At 36.3% G+C, this 16,960-nt stretch overlaps 2 protein-coding genes across 11 annotated transcripts in view; one reads left to right on the top strand and one right to left on the bottom strand.

The window, feature by feature from the left end:
* Positions 1-16,960, bottom strand: part of LOC127508098 (uncharacterized) — a 320,544-nt gene that overhangs the window by 176,993 nt on the left and 126,591 nt on the right. The window lies entirely within an intron of this gene.
* Positions 1-16,960, top strand: part of LOC127508108 (complement C3) — a 55,336-nt gene that overhangs the window by 5,107 nt on the left and 33,269 nt on the right. For all 5 annotated transcript variants that reach the window (XM_051885753.1, XM_051885752.1, XM_051885754.1 and 2 more), the window contains 4 exons: positions 437-507; positions 685-776; positions 8,830-8,912; positions 8,995-9,082. In XM_051885753.1, coding sequence (XP_051741713.1) covers positions 437-507; positions 685-776; positions 8,830-8,912; positions 8,995-9,082 — 334 coding nt within the window. The remainder of the gene's footprint in view (positions 1-436; positions 508-684; positions 777-8,829; positions 8,913-8,994; positions 9,083-16,960) is intronic.

Here is a 16,960-nt window from a genome sequence, read left to right as displayed (position 1 = left end):
TTCTACATGTTTCAACATGCGTTGACACAAACTGTACACTACTGTACAGAAGATAATTTGCTATAATATACACAGACTTAATAAGAAACACCTGAAAGCAATGAACCAATGAAAACGTGACACATGATCAAAACAACCAATCAGAACATGACACATTCACAAGGGGAGCACATGGCAGGATAACATGAGGGCAAGGGAAGCACATGGCTAAGGCATATTTAAAAAATAAAAAGACATGGAAACAAACAAAACCCAAACCAATGTGACAAGGCCCCAGTTAATCAATATCAAATCGAATCGAATCGAAAGCTCCTGAATCAAAATCTAATTGAATTGTGAAATTTGTGTCAGTAACCAGCCCTATTGAGAACAAAGTTTGTTAAATTACAAGTCTGTATCACTATCACTTCTCACTTTCTATCTCTGAATTTCTCAGTTCATTACAGGGCTTTTGTATCCAGTCATGAATTCCAAGCTTTCAACAGAAACATATCTCTTGAGATTCAGGTAACTGTCATTATGATTAAAATGAGCTTAATTTAATATCATTTCATTGCATGAATTTATTTTAATATTGATAATATATATATATATATATATATATATATATATATATATATACATTTTTTTTTTTTTTTTTTTTTTTTTTTTTTTTTTTTAAATATACCTCCATTGAAAAATCAGAACCCAGATGGTGTTGTGGTGCACATCAGCTCCAACTCCAGTGCAAGCGACGGGATTCTCTCTGAAAGCTACCCCCTCCACACTTTGGACAAGTATGCAAAGAAACTGTTAGATTTGTGTTTTAATTTTCTGTAACACTTTATTTTGATGGTCCACTTTAGAAATTATGTTGACTGTAATTAACTTTGAAATTACATGCCAACTAACTCTCATTATATGAGTAGAGTATTAAGCTGTCTGCTTAATATCTGCCAACACCTTATTTTATGCTCCCCAATAGACATGTTTAGTAATTTGTGGTCTTAAATATTAATATTTAGTTTTTTGGTCATGTCACCTAAGGGGAGTGTGAGAGTGTCAGATGATTCCTTCTTATATTATGGGGCACAAGCCAAGGAATTTCACCTTGACAATAAAGAACAATCATGGACAATTGTTGACTGAATTAGAATTATATAAATTGAAGGAAGTTCATCATCTGACCAATCTAACCAAACAAGTGCTGTTTTTGTCCCGAATAGCACAAATGCAAATGCGATACTGATTTTATACAAAGTAATATTGTGTTATATTTTAGACACAATATTATCTGTTTTTGTTACCAACAAAGCCATAGCAGAACGATTGTGTGTCTCTGAGCAACACAGCGGTTTTCTGAATGAATTCACGTTTTGAAAGAATTGGATGAAGCAAGGCTTGTTCGACTTGAAGCAGAAAGGAAGGAGGGAAGGAACAACGTATGTCTAATGTATGTATCTCTGTACGCTGACCCTAGATAAACAGTCTCTACATAGCAGTCTCATTTAGCAACAACCTAATGCCAGGCTTTTGGGACGAGGTTTGGTTAGCTTTCCACGTGGTCGGGTGATCAGTCCTGCGGCGTCTTCCACTGGTATCTTTCCACTTGCCATGGGAGTAGACTGAATCGCTTTACAACAGTTGCAGAACCAGAGTTCTGGGGGGTTCGCTGCCAGTCCTTGTGTAATCCGGAGAACTGTAGGTCAGGTGGTGGTCGATCTGCAGGATCCTTTCCAGGCTGGAGGTTGCAACGGCAAGAGTCGTGCAGGTCAAGCCTTGTTTGCTGGAGCCAAAGTCCTCTGCAGAAGTGGTTGGGCTGCTTGAAGGTCCATGCGGTGGAAGGTTTACTCGTGAGAGTGCTGTTGTTCCTTCCCTCGTCAGGTCAGAAACTCAGAACAAGGGAAAGTTTATATTCCTTCCTGTCAGGGAGGAGATTACTAATTCCCACATTTCTTACTGAGTTGATGTGATTAGGTTGTAGCATTCCAAGTATCCGCCCATCACGTCCAACCTTTCCATCCTGTGGAGCTTGTTGCATTGTCCCAAAATACACAGTTAAATAAAACAGTGTCCTTAGGACCTTGGAAATGCTTTATTTCTTGATTCCCTGGATGAATAAGGAGACATATATGTGATCAGCTAGAGATTAAAAAACAAGGAAAATCTATCCACACCCCCAAGTCATGCCCCCGGCACTTCTTATTTTAATATATATATATATCACATTAAAAGATATACTGTATCTTATATTGTAATAATACATACTACTGTTCTGTAAAAATAAAAAGCAGCATTTAATAATCATGATAATAACTGATTTATAATATAATATAATATAATATAAGTATTAATAGAATTGTTATTATTAAAGTACCTGCCAAAAGTTTGGAAATTTTTAAAATAAATCTCTTCTGCTCACAAGGGCAGCACTTATTTGATCAAAAATACAGCAAAAAACAGCTATATTGTAAAATACTGTTATAAATAAAAAAAAAAAAAAGTTTTCTATCTTAATATATTATAAAATGTAATTTATTCCTGTGATCCAATTCAGAATTTTCAGCATCATTACTCCAGTTTTCAGCGTCACATGATCCTTCAGACATCATTACAATGGGGTATGCACGGAGCGTTCTTTAGAACTTCCGCAATAATATAAACCAGCTGGAAAAGTTCCAGTGAAATGTCACTTGTTGGTGTGTCGGTATATTTAATGTCCAGAGGTAGCTTTAACAGCATCAATAGTATAATACTTAGTTTATAATCAGAATATAAATAGTCAGGCATAGCAAATTTAGTTATTCAAACGTAAGACGGCATAAAAAATAAATAAAGACGTACCTCAGTTTTCCTCCTCGGCTATCAATTCCTATAGCCTATAGCTAAAATTGAGTAAAGAGCGTTTTTTACAACTTAGATTGTCCGACCTCCTCACTCACTTTCTTCCAAGCAAGATCCTTTTTATTCCTGTTTCTATAAAACTACGAAGATGTATCGTACAGCGACGATGATTTTCTGCCTCCACTCGCTACGTCGTAATCACGTCACTACTAGAGCAAGCTCCTGATTGGTTAACGCGGCGCGAATATTCGCCAAAGTTCGGATTTTTCAACTCGCGTGATTCGCCCGTTACGCACGTCAAACGCCCGAAACGCTCAATTCGCGCTGCAGGATGTCTATCGCGTCTTTGCATTGACTTAACATGTAAATCACTCGCGCTTCATTCGCGTCTGGTGTGAACGCACCATGCGCAAATGCTACTCTGTCACCACCTACTGGTTATAGTGGTAATTATTGTCTTTTTTATTTTTAAATAAGCGTTTACTACATTTTGAAATGTTCGGTTTTACAAATGGGGACCATTTCAGAAGGATGAACAAGTAGCCTAATGTTTGTGGTCATCACATTAAATTGGTTGTGGTCATCAACATTTGAAGTGCTGGAAAAAATAATGTGTGTCTAATTACAAACAGGACACTTTTTATCCGGTCCCAATAGCTTCGTCTTTATTACAATCAATAAAACTGGTTTATTGGCAAATTAGGTAAATGTGATAACTGCATTAAAATATGAATAGAACATTAAAAAGTCAACCATTGATGGTTTTGTGTCGATGTACAGCGAGTAGGCTACAGAATAAACAGCTAGCAGTTCACCGGAAATGCCCGAGCTGGCTTAACGACAACCAGGAAGTAACCGTGCATATATAGCCCATTTGATTTGATGTTTAAGAAACATTTCTGACTATTATCATTGTTAAAAACATTTGTGCTGCTTCGTATCTTTTGTGGAAATGGTAATACATTTTATTTTTCTGGATTCTTTGAAAAATAGAAAGTTCAATGAACGGCATTTATTTGCATTTATCAAATAGAAATTTATTCAAGCATTTATTAAATAGAAATATTTTGTAATTAAATAATTAAATAAAAACATTTTAAATGTCTTTATTCACTTTTCATCACTTTATGAATTAAAGTATTAATTTTTCTCCTTTTTTAAATCTTACCATAATTGTTTGAATGGTATAATTTCTACAAAAATGTTAAGCAGCAAAAACTGCTTTTTAACTTTGATAATAATAAATAGTGAATGTTTCTAGAGCAGCAAATGAGCATTTCTGAAGAATCATGTGACACTGAAACCTCTCTTTGTAAACAACAACAGAATTATAAACAATTCTAATGATGAAGTTGCGTTCCCAAATGCAAATTAAAGCGTCACAAACGCAGTAGCATTTACAGTGAATCGAAAATGAAAGCACAGTACTGTTACAGCAAACATGCAATTACATCACAGCTGTTGCGAATTTTATGATATTAAATTCTCACCACCATTCATAAAACATTTACCGGGCGAGTAACACGTTTCAGCGCTGATTCTACTCACATTTGGCGCGTTGAACCATTTGAATACTTTTAATAGAGTACCTCAGGGATGACGTGTTTTTGTAGGCCAACCCGGAAGTTAGCGGCGCACGGGTTCCCTCGATCGAAAGCCTATGCATTTTTCCCATAGACTTTCGGAAAATCGCAAAAAATAAGCTCTGTGTTTAACAAAGGGTTATGACACTTACACGTTTTGTCTATCAAGATAATCTTTACAAGTTAACACAACATTTATACATTTTGAAGCCTGAATAAAGTGGTCAGATATAAAAAGCTAACAGTAGGCTATAAACGGACTACAGCACACCATGGTCGCGGATCAACGCCACCACCACCAAGCTTCCTCAAACTTTATTTAGAAAACAACTTTATTTAAAAACATGTTCGCTGATTATGATCTGCGCTGTGTATGAATACTTATCCACTTTTTCATGAGAAATGCTGTCCAAATGTCCTGTTTGTCATGATGACGTCTAAAGTCCCCGCCAAAGGAAGTAGTCCCTTTTAGCAATTTGTTAGCAACCGCCGTTTTTAAGACACAATAAAGGTTTAAAAAAAATCACAAGCGGGTTATAACTGGTGTGTTTTATGTCATAGATCAAAACATGAAAATATTTAGAGGCTTTGTTAACCACAGACCTTATTTCAGGCGATTTAGCAAAAACCCTTTCAAAAAACCCATAGACTTTAGGGCGATGGAACGGGAAGTCCTGAAATGCTAACTTGCTTCCGGGTTTTGCCTACAAAAACACGTCATCCCTAAGGTACTCTATCCACCTTATTCCTGCACCCCATGACGCTTTGCGCGAATTATGGGTGTAACTTCCGTTAAACTGTAAACAGTCAGTGGCTATGTTTACATGCACCAATTTTCGTCAATCTGAATGAATTGAATCCGATTGCAGATCTGTTTACATGTACTCTAAACATTGTAATCTGATTCAAATATCCGTTTATATGTGTTTTATATACATTCCGATTAAAACTTTTGCGCACAGTCTCTGCGTGTGTGACGTCATATCAATCACACTTGCGGTAATCCGGGTTGCGTCAACAGACGATGATCATGTATCGACGATAGCCAGAGATATTGTCAAAAGCATCAAATCTTGGCAATATTAAGCGGATTTGGTATTTCCAATTAATGTAGGCCTTTTACATTCTTCTAGTCTATTATTATTACAATTAGGTTAGGCTATTAGCTATCTTTGAAAATGTTTTAAACATTTTTTAGGTCTATTATACAATGAATTATAGGCCTATAATTAAAATTATTAAGAGTGTAGGCTATAATATTTCCTAACACTGCAGTTATTAATGAAAATTAAGAGCAGCTACTTCAAGAACCGACTTTAAAAAAAACAACCTGTTTAACACGAAATGCTAATTTGTTTCACTAGCCCAGTGGTTCCCAACCATATTCCTGGAGGCCCACCAACACTATACATTTTGCATGTCTCCTTTGTCTGACACACCCATTTTAGATTTTTGAGTAACTACTAATGAGCTGATCAGGTGTGTTTGATTGAGGAGACATGCAAAATGTGCAGTGTTGGTGGGCCTCCAGGAATATGGTTGGGAACCACTGCACTAGCCTATATGTACGGCCACAAGAGAAATAATGGAAAAAAATTAAGACAGTAATATACCGTTATCAGCATATTTAATTGAAATTAATTAATTAATCTATTTGAAAAATAATTACGGTTCTTTGTTCATAATGCATATATTTGAATGTAAAATAAGATGATTAAAGGCAAGATGGAGGCTGACTGACATACTTTAAAAAATATTTTAGCATTTTGTTAATGGACGACCTACCCCTGAGTACCCCAATCCGATCGCGGCTCTCCCAGCTGCTGCTTGCGCTGGGACCTATAGGCTTTAGCTTCAATTTTGATTAAATTATTTTCTAATCGGTTGCATATTATGTCGTGGATATATCCCTCGAATGCATACTGCAGTCCCTTTTGTCTTGCTCTTACAGATATTTCACCTATTCGCCAAAAATTACTAATTATCTCCTTGGGAATGTCTAACACTGGTGCATACATATATGTAATAGACTTGCCAGGCGCAAAAAGCTTGACAGGTGTAGCAACAGTAACTAAGGAGGGCGGGGCTTAGCGAAGGGTCAATTGCAAATGTGACGGATGTTAAAGGGTTAGTTCACCCAAAAATAAAAATAATGTTCATTTATTACTCACCCTCATGTCGTTCCACACCCCTAAGACCTTTGTTAATCTTCAGAACATAAATTAAGATATTTTTGTTGAAATCCGATGGCTCCGTGAGGCCTGCATAGGGAGCAATGACATTTCCTCTCTCAAGATCCATAAAGGTACTAAAAACATATTTAAATCAGTTCATGTGAGTACAGTGGTTCAATATTAATATTATAAAGCGACGAGAATATTTTTGGTGCACCAAAAAAACAAAATAACAACTCATATAGTGATGGCCGATTTCAAAACACTGCTTCAGGAAGCTTCGGAGTGTTATGAATCTTTTGTGTCAAATCAGCGGTTCGAAGCACCAAATTCACGTGATTTCAGCAGTTTGGTGGTTTGTCCGAATCATGATTCGACACAAAAGACGCTCCGAAGCTTCCTGAAGCAGTGTTTTGAAATCGGCCATCACTATATGAGTTGTTATTTTGTTTTTTTGGTGCACCAAAAATATTCTCGTCGCTTTATAATATTAATATTGAACCACTGTACTCACATGAACTGATTTAAATATGTTTTTAGTACATTAATGGATCTTGAGAGAGGAAATGTCATTGCTGGCTATGGAGGCCTCACTGAGCCATCGGATTTCAACAAAAATATCTCAATTTGCGTTCCGAAGATTAATGAAGGTCTTACGAGTGTGGAACGGCATGAGGGTGAATAATAAATGACAGTATTTTAATTTTTGGGTGAGCTAACCCTTTAATGAGTATATAATCGCAATATTAATGCATTTCACTAATCATCCTTTCTTTCAATTTTTATTTATTTACTTAGTATTAATTTGTCCACGAAAACCTTATTATTTTGTTTTGTATCTTATTTTTGGAAAAAGTTTTATATTTCTATTGCGTTGCGTCCTCAGACCGCGTTGAGCGCGCTGAGGAGAGGTAAGCAGTTGGCGGCGCTAAAGGCTTGTAAAAGTTCTAAAAGTTTGATTAAGTCAATAATATGCAGTAATATTATTGTTCACAGTGTTATAAATGTATTAGAAAGTGTTTTATGAATGGATGGATTGGATTTAATAGTTTTATTACCGAGTACAGCGGTTTGAGTATGTGTGCGCGCGCGCCAACAGAACGTGGTGATTTTAACGAATTAAATAATTTGTGCAGGTGATAAAATCACAGACGAAACGTTTTCTTATACTGTACTCTCTTTAATCCCTCCAGGTATGCTTTATATTTGTTCTATTTTTCAATGTATCCATTTTGTATCAATTTGTTTTCCAATTCATGGTTGATTTAAAACTAGCTGCAGGAGATTATTTTGTATGTTTGTAATGATTAATTTTGCACTTAATGTCATTTGTAATGTGTTTTATGCATTTTGATATGTTATCATTGCGTTGAGCGCACTGAGGACAGGTGAAAAATCGCAGACAGTAGATTTCTTATGCTGTATTCTCTTTAATCCATCCAGCGCCATCTAGAGGCCCCAGAATATAAACTCCATCAGCAGCAGTTCCAGTCGTTTCATGTCTTCTGTTACACAACGCAGATCGGACAGTAGCCAGAACTAAGCCGGTTACACAAAGTTACTTATATTCAACAGAATTTCTAAACGGGACCATCAAAATAAAGGGTTACTTAATTTTATAGTACGTTTTTGCCATCCATGAAATTGGCTGCATTGCAAATTCAAAATTTTGAATTCTCTTTATTATTATGATGCTGTGAATACTTGGGTAAAGTTGGTTTTATATTCGCACATTCGGACTTCCGCGTTTAAGAACGTTCTAATAATGTGCAATAAAGTTAATGTTTGCAAATTCTAAACAGCGACATGATATTTACAACCAACGATTGTAAACCTACAACATTTTTCACAATCGATCAAAATGGGCAAGTATTATTTTAATGGCATACTTACTTGCAAACGTCCACTGAACGTCCAATGTAGTGTACAAAGTTATTGTAGCCTATGCGGAAGTCCGAATGTGCGAATATAAAACCAAATTTACCCAAGTGCTGTGAAGTTATATTCGACTCATGCACAGCTATCACAATAATAATAATTGAAGTAACAACACAGTATTAAGAATCGAGCACATGTAAACCTATGAACAAGGTTATTTATATACATATTTCAGATATTTGTCTTGTGGACTATATGTAAATTTTTTATGTGTGAAATAGCTAATTTAGGGCAGTACTAAAAATATCTCGTTTGGCAATTTAGCTACTCTACACCAATTATGGTATTAATATTTTGTTTTTAATTCCTAGACAGGGAAAATGGAAAGTTGTTGCGAAGTTTGATGATGTTGAAGAAAACACATTCAGTGCGGAGTTTCATGTAAAGAAATATGGTAAGTTCTTTACATTCTTCATGGTGACATTTTCCTGCTGCCATGCATGCTTAGAATAACCCTATTTCTCCTTGTCCCCAAGTTCTCCCGGCATTCAACGTCACTTTAACGCCAAAGAAACCCTACTTCAGCCTACTTGAGAAAAAGTTGGAAGTAGAAGTCAGAGCCAGGTGCGTGTCAATTACAACCGCTTTTACTGTTACTCAACACTCACTGAAATGACAAACATATTAAAATGGTTTAAGGGTGCTCCGATCAGGATTTTTGGAGCCAAACACCTGCCGATACGATCACCGATACCAATCTTTTTGAAGTCCTTCTTTTTATCATGTAGACATACCTGCAAACTAGTCGCTTTTCGGCGAAATTTGCTGTTTTGAATCAAAATATGTCATTTATGTGAATCGTGTAGATCCGAAGAGGTTTTTTTCGGGGGTGGGGGGTGTCAGGGTGAGTTTGCAGGCACAATAAACCTCACAAAAATGGGCTACTTTCCCATAGACTGGAGTGAGACCATAAATGTCTCTCGAGCTGTCCTGTTGTGATCTTTTTTGACGCTCTGTGGTGTGACTGACACATCGCTGTAGTGCTTCAGTTCAAACACGCAGAGCGCACGTGAACCGATCATCTCTTCTGCTTTACAACCCAAAATAATCATGAATGGATGTAGGATGAATGAATACCGAAGGGAAGTTGAAAGATCCAGTACAACTTTCCGAAATCCGTATCATGTCATATGTAACGTTAATCGATCAAACATTGTTTCAACTGTGGAAAAGCGCCAATAAAATAGCTTTTAAAAATGTCACATTTACCTCAGAAAAGCCGTTCAATGTCAAAACTCATTAGTCAGCTACAAAAACGAACATAGAGGAGCATTTTGATATATCCACTATGATTATAGGCCATTGCATATTCATTGTAATTAACATGTGCTTCAATACTGAATGTATAAAACCGTTTTATGACGGCCACCATTTAAATGTTTAGGCAGAGTAAAAAAACGAGTAAAAACATAATTATGTCATTAAAATGTATTATAAAGTTATTATAAAAACTTTGTAAGTAGCTTACAAATCAATTAATTTTAACCTTTAATATTATAATGATGTACCAGCTGTGGTTCCCTGTATAGTTTACAGCATTAGTTGAGAGAGATTTTTTTTCTTTGAGGAAATTTGCCATGTACTGTATACCTTTATAGGCCCTAAATTAATCATTCTTGAATCGAAGGTAATCAAACTGAAATCAAATCTCAAGCTTCTGAATCAAAATCAAATCCAATTTTATAAACTTTAGTGATGCAACACTGCCTCGATTGTACGAGTGACAATTCCTGTCAACTGTGCAGCGTGCAGACGCGATGTTGTGATGTGAAGCCATTTGCACATCTTGAGAGGGAAAGAGGGAGAGCACGCTGTGATTCACTCACGCTGTTTGTGAAATTAAATCTCACAGAAAGTTTTCAAATTACTTTGTAAGAAATATGAATTGTGCCTCACCTTCAGCATTATAATTATTTTACCCGCGCTTGACAGAGATCGAGATAGTGCCGCTGCATGTCATGCCATTCCTCTCATGGTAGACGCGCATCCTTTTGCATCATCAGCATGAGATCGGTTTATGAGATCGGCCTTTATGGAGACTTCCGATCAAACTTCCCAAAGCGATTATCAGCCAATAGCGATCAGTAACCGATCAATCGGAGCACCCCTAAAATGGATGTGACATCAGCTCTAAATGTAATTATTGGGCCTTTACCTTGATAAGCTACTTTTTGAAGTGAAACAGCACAGTTTTTATAAAACTGCCGTGCCACCAGTAAACTGCCAGATGCAGCCCTCTCACAATTAACCTTCTGTTTGACATGTAGGCAAAGCAGGCTCTTTGGCCCTGGCTAAAATATTATTGGAATGTTCCAGAAAAATATTTGTTTATGGGAAGCTTCTCGGAGAGGGGCTCTGGCCAAACTACGCAGTTACATAAATACCCACTATAAATGAACTTCATACTGTAGACCTGTGGCACCAGCCTTTTGGAGAAATATCTTATATAAATGTAATTATTGAAAGTAAATAATGTTCATATACAGTGTAACTGTTTACCAAGTTTACATTCATGAGTCTTCTGAATGTTGTAAATCTCTGGAAATGGACTGAATTAAATTATTTTTAAAATTTCATATCATTGTTTAAATGTAATTAAATTGAATAAGGAGTTTAATGAATATCACCATACAATAAGAATTACAAACATTTTTGTATCACAATAAATGTAATTCTGTAATTCTGAAATGTTACGTTCAAATATGCAAACAAGGCAAAGGTATCTAATTAAATATGTACTAATTTATATACATTTCAAGAACCAAAACCTGGACATTAAATAAAGTCAAGCACAGCCAGAATAAAAAACATTTTCACAATATTCTAGGAATAACATGTTGAGTAAAATCAGGCAAATGATATATGAACAAACCATTCTGTAAAAACCTTCAGAACAGGAATAAAACTGGAAGGTTTAGTGTATGCAAGTGCTACTGAAATGGATATTTGTGGCTTCCCTTTGGCCTCTTTAAAAAAAAAAAAAAAACCTTAACGAGAGCTGTGTCCTAATTTTTATTCCCATCTCCGAAGGATTTGTACTCTGCTAAAGAAGGGAGTAATAAACCAAGTTTCCATCCAGTTTTTGCGATATTTTGTTATTGACAAAGCAAATATGCGCAAATATCTGTGCAATGGTCTGTCTCGAGGCTGTTCCCATCCAGTTAGCCTTTTACCAATAAAATGGTGTGCGTGATGACGTCATTCCTAAACAAAAAATGCATTGTCGCATAAGTTTTGCTATATCGATAAAAATCTGCCCTTGAGCCGTTTCCATACGGAATTTTGCATATATTGCAAAATCTTTTGCATCCCAAATATTTGTAAAATGTACAGAGTAATGAGACAATTGGAATTCGCCAGTACTGCTTATTTTCACATATATACTTGAAGCTGCAGTCCGTAACTTTTTTTGGTTAAAAATGATCCAAAATCAATTTTTGAACAAGTACATATCCAGCCAGTGTTCAAAACTATCTCCTTATCTTAGCTCGATTCACAACGGTAAGCTTGTAATAATGTTTTATAATAAGAGCGACCTGGTGGATTTCCGTGGGAAATTCAAGCATGCAGCAGTATGTCTTTGTGTCATTACGTCACGTCTGTAAACAGAAAGATGGAGTCCAGGCTAGTCGGTTTTATCATGTGAGGATGCTGCTTGTAGCGGATCATTTATAGCCTTTTCTTACAGCAGCTGAAATAATAAAACTTATAATTTTGATGGCGGATTGTAATCCAGAAAGATCCAAATGACAATCATCAGTGACAACTGGAGATTCACCTGTAGTCAAAAGCAAAAGGCTTCGGACTGCAGAGTGGCTACAGAAATTGAAATCTACAGGTAACACTAATACACACTAAATACACAGTCACGCAATGCTGATGTAATTTGAGAACAAAGTATAACAGTAATAATAATTTGCACAGTTTGGCGTGATCCGAGCTAAGCGATCATTAGATTTAATCACCATTGGCGGCACGTTTTATTGTAGGCCTAATGCTTTTTTCCTCAGTTGGTCAGAACAAAAGTAGCAGAAATGTTACTTGCTGTTTCAGATGACATTTTCTGGTGAAAATTCTTATATTGGTCATACTTTCAAGACGTAGAATCTGTGATTCTGAAGTACAGTATCCACATCAGTGTAGTGATTGACAGCAAACATTAGATTCATCCGCTGAGGAGTAACAATATCAATTCCGCATATGACTACAATCGCAGGTTTCAAACAGAGATGGCGACAAAGAGGAAAAATGCCGGACTTCAGCTTTAATAGGAAATATAAGAAGGCGGCGGTAAAGTGGAGCAGCTCGTCTGACAGGACTTTACTGCGTTTATTTGATGAAGTGCAGGTTTGGACACAGAGCAGTTAATTTATCCTTTATGGAAATTTTTTTTATGGTCCATAAAAAGACTGGAACAGTGAAATATTCTGTCTTTGCTTATTGCAACAGTCTTAAGTGCCTTGAACATGCAGTCAAGCCTCTCAAGGTTTGACGCAGCCCGGAACGCTTTCAAAGCAAATAAGTTATTCTTTCTGGTTTCAAAGTTCAATAACATCAAACTATCAGAAATATAGATTTTTTTTTCTTTTTCTTTTTTTTTTTTTTTTTTTTTTTTACAGAGACAGACACAACTGTAAACATTATGTGTATTTAAAGGTGCAATATGTAATATTTTTGCAGTAAAATATCCAAAAACCACTAGGCCAGTGTTATATATTTTGTTCACTTGAGTACTTACAATATCCCAAATGTTTCCAACTATTTGTAAATCGTGAGAAAATTGCAATTTTAACCAAGGCTGCGGGAATGTGTGAGGAGTCGCCTGTCAATTGCGTCATACCCGCGTTACCCTCGGTTTCCGGTTTTATTTTGTAGAATCCATGGAAACACTAAAGACGCTTTAATATATTACACATTTTAATAGACAAGGGAGCAACTGTTTTGATATATTTATAGACAGAAAACTAATTGTTATATAGCGCAACACGTTTAATTTTCTTGATATTTTGCGAGTACCATGCTTTACCATGCCAAAAACACTATTTTGTCAAGTAGCTAATATAGCATAATCAGATGCAGCCTTATTTTTAGTAACAGTAATACAGAATTTCCTCCATCATACAATACGTTTTAAAATTAATTGCATGCCATTTATCAACACAAGCCATCCTGCATTTAATATGATATTCTAAAATCGATCTATCTTTCTGCAGTGTGTCTCAAACGAGTGTCTCACAGCAGCCTCCGAGCAAACCCATTTCTCTGTACTTCAAAGGTGCATAACAAGGATGAGGAAAATCTCTGCAGCTCGACAAAAATAAGCAGGGTTTCTTTTAAATTACGGAAGCAGGAGTTTAACACTGACAAAAAGAAAGCTAAAAAAATACAGAAATGTTACTTTATCTGAATAAATAAAAGTGCATTCATAAAATCGTGAGTCTGTTTCGATTTCATGATCAGAAGCGGTTCTAGGCTACATGACAAATAAAAATAAACATCACGCTTATAAATGAAATAATTTTAAAAGTGACATTTATTAATAGCCTATAGAATTTTATCTCAAATAAATTAGGAAATTAAGCTAATTTAGCTGATATTAACTCCCCTTGTTCAGGGTCCTCTAAGGGGCGCAGAGAGCACTCTTGTGTTCAACACCTATGATGCTAAGGTCGAGCCGAATAAGTACTCCCTCCTATTCAGGATGGTGTTGAGTACGCTCCCTTAGAGCTCAAGCATTAGCCCCGAGCCCATGCCCGTGTATTCTGGAGTATAAGAGAATTCAAATCAGAAATGGACAAGTCCGTATGTAACAGAATAAGCCTCCAAAACTGATGTGGAATGTAACCTAATGTAGACAAGACTGTGGATCCTGTGACTGCAGATGATCCTGAAAAATTAAGCATTATAATTTGAATAGTTTCACTCCAGTATGTGCAATTTTATATGTCATAGGCGCCGATTTATGTTTCTGCCGGTGGCAGAATAGATTAATCCGTTTTCGTATTCCCTAGTGGTCTCGTGGTAGAACTTTTGTTAATAGAGTCAGAGGTTCAGCCGTGCTTTAATTATCAGTGGTTCGAATCTGCCTTCATATAGTTTGTTTTCCTCATTAAGTTCAAAGAAGTTCATTAATGTTTGTATATCAAGAGCAGGGACTTCTTATCATCTTATCGCTTTGTCAACTGGATGTTTCATTGGCAGTATATCCGTGCAGCGAGATGACAATTTCGACCCAAAAGCACATTCTTTTCACGAGCGTTGTCGCGAGTCATACTCTGGCTGATATCTGATGCAAGGAGAGTTTGAGTGCGCGCATGTTGTTTCAGCATCATCCTCTACAGTTCTTCATCCTCCTCCATTGCTATAAAATAAATCAAACACATCAGTAGGCTTTAAGAATCAATATAAGCAAATGTGCATGCATTTTATTAACTCACCAGGCTGATCAGAGGCAGTACTGGAAGGAACAGGTGGTCTTGCAGTGGAAGCTGATGGTGAAGACATTGGAGAAGTGTTTTTGGTCAGCTGTTTATGCTGCTGTTTTAAAAGATACTGCTGCAAGTTGTACAATTTGCTGCCTGCAACACACTTCTGCCTCATTATAAAGAAAACATATCCGTCTGCCCTGGTATCCCACATTTTCCTCAAAATGTCTTGTGCTCTTGTTTCAAATCCAACAGCATTGTCATCCTCTGTCAAAACTTGCACTTGATCCGGCCTTTGAGACAGATACTGTTTAAGATCCTCAATTTCCTTAAAGCTTCTTGAGTATTCAAGAAAGGAAATGAGGCTATCCTCAAGAATCCTCAAGAACCCTCTGGGTTGAACTGCCCAGCCTGTTCTTCTTCCTCAACCAAAGGTGCAAAGCATAGCCAACATCATTCTCTAATAACCACCTGAAAGACTTGCCCTTGTCCTTGCCGAACTGAAGAATTTATTCTCCTAACACCTCTTGCTTGTCAGAGACATCCTCTCCTCTCTGTAACACAACAGAATGGGCGTTCAGCTGTATTTTCAATGAGGAGTTTGGTTTACTGTTTCCTTACATCACAAACCATTTAACACAATTCAATACGATTACATGATAAAACAGTTCATGTGACTACAGTTGTTCAACCTTAATATTATAAAGCGATGAGAATACTTTTTGTGCACCGAAAATAACCAAATAACGACTTTTCAGCAATATCTAGTGATGGCCTAGTGAAAACACTGCTTCATGAAGCTTCGAAGCTTTATAAATCTCTTGTTTCGAATCAGTGGTTCGGAGCGTGTATCAAACTGCCAAAGTCACGTGAACTATTGAAGTTTCAAAACACTTACGATGTAACGAAGCCTCGTTTACTGAAATCACATGATTTTGGCTCTCTGAACCACTGATTCAAAACAAAAGATTCGTAAAGTTTCTAAGCTTCATGAAGCAGTGTGTTTTTTAATCGGCAATCACTACATATTGTTGAAAAGTTGTTATTTTGTTATTTTTGGCACACAAAAAGTATTCTTGTTGCTTTATAATATTAAGGTAGAACCACTGTAGACACATGAACTGTTTTGAATATGTTTTTAGTTGCTTTCTGGGCATTGAAAAAGATAGTGTTATTGCTGGCGATGCAGGCCTCACTGAACCATTAGATTTCATCAAAAATATCTTAATTTGTGTTCTGAAGATGAACAAAGGTCTTACGGATGTGGAACGACATGAGGGTGAGTAATTAATGACAGAATTTTCATTTTTAGGTGAACTAACTCTTTAACCATTTTCGGCTCCCGCCTAAAGACTGTAAATCACATGTGCTATTACCATAAATAGACACTGCGAATAATCTTGTTTTCTGTTTGCATTAAGATTATTTTTATTACCCCACTAGCAGATAATTTTACTTAAATAAAATGCACTTAATTTTGAGCTATCATTTCTTTTTTCAATCTATCTGAAATACTATTTAACCAACATTGTTTTTCTTGAAATTTTGTGACTTTTTCTCATTTAGGGTCATGAACATGCATGCGAAGTTTCAACACGCTGATGTGTTGTGAAATGTGCATACAGAACGTTTATAGGTTCTTACTGTTCGTGGATCAATTTGACCCATATAGAAAACTACTAAAAACATATTTAAAACAGTTCATGTGAGTACAGTGGTTCAACCTTAATGTTATGAAACGACGAGAATACTTTTTGTGCGCAAAAACAAACAAAAAATAACAACTTTATTTAACAATATCTAGTGATGGGCGATTTCAAAACGCTGCTTCATGAAGCTTTGAAGCTTTGCAAATCTTTTGTTTCGAATCAGTGCTTCAGAGTGCGCATCAAACTGCCAAAGTCACGTGATTTCAGTAAACGAGGCTTCGTTACATCATAAGTGTTTTGAAATTTCATTGGTTCACCACTTGGGGGTGAGCCATTGACTTTGACTTTGGCAGTTTGATACATGCTCC

This window comes from Ctenopharyngodon idella, chromosome 3 (genome assembly GCF_019924925.1).
Source record: "Ctenopharyngodon idella isolate HZGC_01 chromosome 3, HZGC01, whole genome shotgun sequence".
Classification (NCBI taxonomy): Eukaryota; Metazoa; Chordata; class Actinopteri; order Cypriniformes; family Xenocyprididae; genus Ctenopharyngodon; species Ctenopharyngodon idella.
The sequence above is the reverse complement of the archived record's forward strand: the minus strand, read 5'-3'. Positions and strand labels throughout refer to the sequence as shown.